The following is a 6,400-nucleotide window of genomic DNA, read 5'->3' as shown; positions in this document are numbered from 1 at the left end:
AAAAAAATTATAAAATTATATTTTTAAAATTAAAAATTATTTATAAATTTATTTAATAATATAAAAGTTTAAAAAATTTTTAATTTAATTAAAAATTTTTTTTTTTATTATTTATTATAAAAATTTATTTATAAAAATTTTTATAATAATTATATTATATTTTTTTTTTATTAATATTTTATTTTTTTTTTAAATTTTTATATTTTAAATATTTAAATTATATATTATTTTTAAAATTTTAAAAAAAAAATTTTTTTATTTTTTAAATTTTTTTATAAAATTTTTATTTTTTTTTTAAAATTTTTAAAAAAATTTTTTTTTTATTTTATATTTAATTATTTAAATTTTTTTTTTTTTTTTTTTTATATTATAAAATATTTTTTTTTTATATTATTTTTTTTTATTTTTATTTTTTTTTTTTAATATTTATTTAAATATATTTTGGTTTTTTTTTTTTTTTTTTTTAAATATTTTTTTTTTTTTATTTTTTTTTTATATATATTTTAATATATTATAAATATTTAATTTTATTATTTATATATTTTTTTTAATTAAAATTTTTAAAAATTAAAAAATTTTTTTTTTTTTTTTTTTTTTTTTTATTTTCCCATTTTTGGGGATAATTAAAAAAAAAAAAAAAAAAAAAAAAAAAAAAAAAAAAAAAAAAAAAAAAAAAAAAATTAATATATAAAAATAAATTTTCCAAAAAAATATTTATTTAAATTAAAAAACCACTTTTTATAGATTAAAAAAAAAAAATAAAAAAAAAAAAAAAATAAAAAAAAAAATATTTTTATAATATATATAATATTATATAAATATTTTAAAAAAATATATAATATTAAAAAAATTTTAAATTAATATATTAAAATTTTAAATAATATTTAATAATATTTTTAATATATTTATAATTTTAATAAATAAAAATATAAAAAATATATATTTTTTTTTAAATATATATATTATAAAAAAAAAAAAAAAAAAAAAAAAATTTTAAAAAATTTTTTTTAAATTATATAAAATTTTAAAAAAAAAAAAAAAAAAATATTTTATATATATAATAAAATATTAAATATAATAAATTTTATAAAAAAAAAAAAATAATATTTATTATAATAATATAATTTATAATAATATATATATATATATTTAAAAAATTTTAATTATATTATTAAAATATATATATTATATTTTAAATTTTTTAATATTAAATATAATATATATATTAAATATATATATATATATTTTTTATATATAATATATAAAAAAAAAAATTTTATATATATTATATAAAAAATTATATTTTTAATAATTATTTTTAAAATATATTATAAAAAATTTAAAATTTTATATTATATTTTTTTAAAATATATATAATTTTAATTTTTTTCTTTTATAAATTTTAAAAAAAAATTTTTTCTTTTCTTTCAATCAATTTAAAAAATAATGGTAAAATAATTTCATTTCTTTTAAAAAAAATTTTTTTAAAAAATAATCTAAACAAATATTTTATAGACATCTTTTAATTCCTACCTAACCTAATAAAAATTTTTTTTAAAATTTTTTTTTTTTTTTTTTTTTTTTTTTTTTTTTTATTTTATACTAAAGAGCCCCTGTTTATTTTTTCACATTCACTCCACTTGTAACTTTTTATTTTTTAAAAAAAAAAAACCCCTTAAAAATTTAAACAAAATAGGCATACCTTCTGATTTGCAAAAGCAAGCTCCTCCCTCAAGTTCTGAACCTCCTTTTCAGCTGGAGCATTGAGAGCACGAAGTCTAAACCTCAGTTCATTATTCTCACGTTCAATAACCCCCCAAAAAGGCCGAAGATGGCTTTTTCCTCAATGATTAAAACAGAAACTAAAAAACTATCCCAACATGAAGGGTTTTACTTTTTTATTGTTTACATAGCAGAGGAGGCTGCATGAACTTAAATTCTATGAAACTGGCCTGTACCAGTGAAGGTAGAACAGTAATAATGTATCACAGCAAATAAATGCATATGCAACATTATTAAAACCATATATCATTATTGATCCTAAAAAATAAAACATTTTTTAGATAAAAGGGGGGGAGGAGGCCAAATTGACAAACTCCAAAAAAAAGGTCTTTATAGATCTCCTGACAAGAATAATTAACCTTTGTACATATGTATGAAACAAATATGATTCCGACTAGAATTACTCACCACTTGCAGAGGAGTTCTTTGACATCACCCCAGAGTCATTCTTTAAAGATGCATTTTCATTTGATAATTGTTCAATTTTCCTGCAAAGTATTAAATAAAAATCAGTCCCTTTTCTAATACTGAAGAAAATAATATAGTTATTCTACTCAGTTTTGTTTTTCATATATATGTTCTAAAAAAAAATCAGTGTACACATGTATCTCTCTATAAATTACTTTTCTGTAACCAGTTCTCAATATATGAATACATTAGAAACACCTTAAAATAAAGGAAATTTTCTAAAGAAAGCCAAATCTGGGACTTTTATTTTAGGGAACTGTATTGCTGTTTTTGCACTTACTTTTTCAGTTGGTGGACTTCAGCAGTCTCTGTGAAGGATCCACTTTCACAGCTTGCCTGGAGTTCCTCATTTTCTTTTTGCAGTTGTTCATAATCCTTCTCCAAGCTATCAAAGTTTGAATTTAGCAAATCACGCTCTTTTTCTGCAGCCTCCATCTTTTCTTTCATCCATGCCAGTTCACGCTGGAATGCCTCAACATTCGAGATAACTCCCTGTGAGCGTCTCAGATCTTCCAGGGTTTTCTCCAGCTCCTTGATCTTTTCCTCCCGTTCTGTGCATAGCAAGATATACTGGTTTCTCTGCTCTTCCATGTCATTTTTCCCCGTTTTCTTTTCTTCCCGTAGGTCAAGCCAGGTGTGGTTATGGAGGAGCTGTTCATTAAAGTATTGAGGCGTGTTGAGAGCTGGGAGAGTTCCTCTTCATATTTTTCCTTCTTCTCATCCATGAGGAATTCTGTTTTTTTAAGTTTTTGCTTCAGACCCCCCACATTCTTCAAAAAGCGGGATATCCTGCTTCCACCTGTTTTTTCATCAGCCACATCTTCAAAGTTCTTTTGACTGGCCTGTAAGTCACATTCTAACTGCTTAATTTTTTTTAAACATTCAACTTGCTGCATACCCTTTTTTTTCCACATTGAAAACCTAAGATCTCAATCTCTGCGGGGAGTCCCGTATTGTTCTCAAGAATCCTTCTTTTTCATAAAACCCTTTTGAATTTGTCCATGTCTCCAAGTCGTTCCAAGAGGGTGTCAACAGTGTCACTACTAACCTTCAGTTCTTCTTGTAAACTAGCCCTCACTTGCTCTACTTTTTACTTTTATTACCATTTCTAGCATGTACTCGGATTTTTTTTTTGAGTCTTAAAGTACATTTCCCCTTGTAATCTTTTTCCCTTTTTTTTTCAATAATGTCTCTAGCTGTTTCTCATGATCTTGTAGCTGTTCTCTCAAATATTGCACTGTAAGACTGGAATCACCGGACACAGAATTTTCCTGGTGTGAGAACTCCATCAGCTTTGATTTAGTCAGAGACAAATTATTTTCAGTCTTTTTCAATTTATCTGTAAGTTCATTATACATACTGCCATATAAGGCTCCCTCTTTTTTATAATGCTCAACAATGTCATCCATTTCTGCATTTAAACGAATACATTCCTCATCCTTGGTCTTCAGTTCATCCTTCAGATCTGTAATTTGACTTAGTAACTCATCAATTCCTCCTACTGCAGCATCACCATCACTGTTTGCTGTCTGTTTGCAAATCATTATGGAATCTGTGAGTTTCTGCTTTTTTTCATTCAAATTCAGTTCGCACATTTGTTAATTCCCTTTGGGCATGTTGGATAAAATTGCCTTCGTCTGTCCTTCCTTTTTGAAGTGCTGCACAATATCATCCATTTCCATGTCAAGTCTTGTGCACTCTTGCTCCTTGTCTTTTAATGACTCTTCCTTCTTTTGCAGTTCCCTCTGAAGACTATGAAGCTGTTCTTTACAGTGCTGCAGGTCTTCCTCAGTCCTCATCAACTTGATGGAGAGTTCATGCTGAGCATTGTGTCCTTGGTCTCCCCTTTTTCTTTTTGTTTAGGTTTTACAATTAATTTTTTTTTAAACTCTTTTACTTCAGTTTCCATCTTTCTTAGTTGTATAAATGCATCTGCATGTTCAGAATCAAGCTTTGCACATTCCTTTTCTTTTACCTCCCGGGATTTTTTTCCTTCCAATAATGTTCTTCAATTCGAATCGTTCCTTTTAAGTTCGAGTTCACTTTCAGTCTGTGAAAGTTTTTCAACAACTTCTTTATGTTGTGACACATATTCAGCAATTTCTCTTTTGTATCCCCTAATCTCTTCTTCATATTCAGCCTGAAGGATTGCAAGGTTTTTCTCAGTGTTCCTCAGTTTCTCAGGTAAATCTTCTAAACTAGTTTTCATGTTATTGTGCTCTTGCAGTTCTTTCTCAAGTTTGCAATATTTATCTTTTAGTCCTTCCAATTTTGTACTTATAAAATCTCCGATTTTTTTTCATGAAGAGACAGTATTGTTTTCTCAGCTTCCTTGATGCTTGATTCTTTGCAATCAATTTCTGTTACCAGATTTTGCAACTGTTCTTCTTTCTCTGATCTATCTGTCTCATATTTTTGCAGTTGCACATCCTTTTCTGAGGTTTCTGTTTCATATTTCTCAATTATCCTCACCAGCTCTTCAATCTGTGTATTATTTGACTCCAACTGGTCATCCAGTGCCTTCCCTTGAGCTCGTAGGTCTGCGATTTCTTCTTCAAGCTTCAGTTTTTCTTCTTCTAAAAGACAGATGGTTTCCTTTTGTTTTTCTAATTCTTCCTCCTTTGAAGTTAAACAGCTGCTGAAACTTTCCCGGTCTTCCCCCAAATTCTCTTCTTTCTGTTCAATATCCTAGTGCACTTTTCCCAAACATTAGTTTCAGTCTTTTATTAAAAGTTTTTTTGTCTGGGGCCCAAAATTTTTCCCGACATCCCTTTAGTTCAGCATTTAATTTCATCCAATCTAACTTCAGATTCCAAAAGCTTCTTATTCAGGTTTTCTTTTTCAAAGAGGTGACAAGAAATTTCTTCCTCCAATTTCTCAAACTTGTACTTATAATCTACCTTTAGCTCAGAGAAGCTATTTTCCAAATCCAGAACTTTCTTTCGAAGGCCATCTGCCCCAGTGAGGGAATCTTTTTATGCTCTGCCACTTCCTTTTCCCGTGGGTGACTTTCTTTGACTTCCCTTTAATCTTCAATTCTTCTGCCCATATCTTTATTCCCTTCTGCAGGCTCAGAATCTCTTTCTCAATATTACAGATATGAGAGTCCTTGACCTCTACCTCTTTGGAAATATTCTGCAGATGCTCTTCTTTTTCTGATATTTCATTTTCATACTTCTCAATAATTCCTACCAACTTCTCCACTTCTTCCCTTTTCGAATTTTCTTCTTGAGATTTTAGTCCCCGGAAAATTTCTGGAGTTTTTTCCTGTTTTAAATTTCCCGCTTATATGATGTTGTTCTTCTCATTTACCTCATCTTCATAAGCCCTCAGCTTCTCTCTTGTTACCATCAAATTTTCATTCAAAGTTTCCAACTCATTTTTCAAAGTACATTGCTCAGACTGCAAACCCTCCACAATGTCCTCTTTAGTCTTGATGGCTGCTGCCATATTCTTCCTGTCCTCACACACTTCATTATGGAGTTTATTTAAATGTTCAACCTCTGCTTGAAGTTCTTTCACTTTACTGGACATATCTGATTCAGCTGAATCCAGGTAAAGCTGGAATTCCATTTTTCCTTATTTTGTAGGCTTTGATGGCTCTCTTCCAGCTCTGAGGTGAGGCGCTGAACTTTGTGATCCTTAGCATCAAGTGCCATTATCATGTTTGTGCGCTCTTCATTGTGTTGGGTGATTATAGTTTCAAGCTCCTGTATCTTCTCATCCCTGTTATTTAGATTTTCAATGTAAGAGGAAACCTCCTGTTCATGTTCAGTGTTTAAGGTCTCCAACTCCTTCTCCTTCTTTGAGAGAACAATCCTAAGGTTTTCCATGCTATCCTGCAGTTGTTTATGTTCTTTGACCTTTGCGATGTACTCTTCTTTTAGCTGCTTCAGTTCATCAAGTTTGTCACCTAAAATGGAATGATCATCTCTGTCAAGAGTCTTCTCAGTCTCAGTCTTAATGGAAGCATTATGTAATTCTTGAAGCATGTTCCTCTCACTTATCTCACCGAGTTCTCGCTTTTCTGCTTCTGCTGCAATTAGAAGTTCCTTCTGATGTTCCATAGATTTCTTCATCTCTTCTAGTTGTTCAGCTTTGTCAGTAAGAGCAGTTTCATGACCAGCAATAATGTTCTTAAGTTCTTGAA

The 6,400-nt window shown here is 28.2% G+C and overlaps 1 protein-coding gene across 1 annotated transcript in view; it reads right to left on the bottom strand.

Moving 5' to 3' along the window:
- The window catches only part of LOC119579940 (M protein, serotype 2.2-like), an 8,243-nt gene extending 5,125 nt beyond the window's left edge, over positions 1-3,118 (bottom strand). Inside the window, exons 1-3 of the mRNA XM_037927787.1 lie at positions 2,531-3,118; positions 2,187-2,270; positions 1,703-1,835 (exon numbers count right to left, since the gene is read on the bottom strand). Of these exons, the coding sequence (XP_037783715.1) occupies positions 1,703-1,835; positions 2,187-2,270; positions 2,531-2,841 (528 nt within the window). The 5' untranslated portion in view covers positions 2,842-3,118. The remainder of the gene's footprint in view (positions 1-1,702; positions 1,836-2,186; positions 2,271-2,530) is intronic.
- Positions 3,119-6,400: the final 3,282 nt, after the last annotated feature.

This window comes from Penaeus monodon, chromosome 13 (assembly GCF_015228065.2).
Source record: "Penaeus monodon isolate SGIC_2016 chromosome 13, NSTDA_Pmon_1, whole genome shotgun sequence".
Classification (NCBI taxonomy): Eukaryota; Metazoa; Arthropoda; class Malacostraca; order Decapoda; family Penaeidae; genus Penaeus; species Penaeus monodon.
Note: the sequence above shows the minus strand (reverse complement) of the source record. Positions and strands in the feature narration are given on the sequence as shown.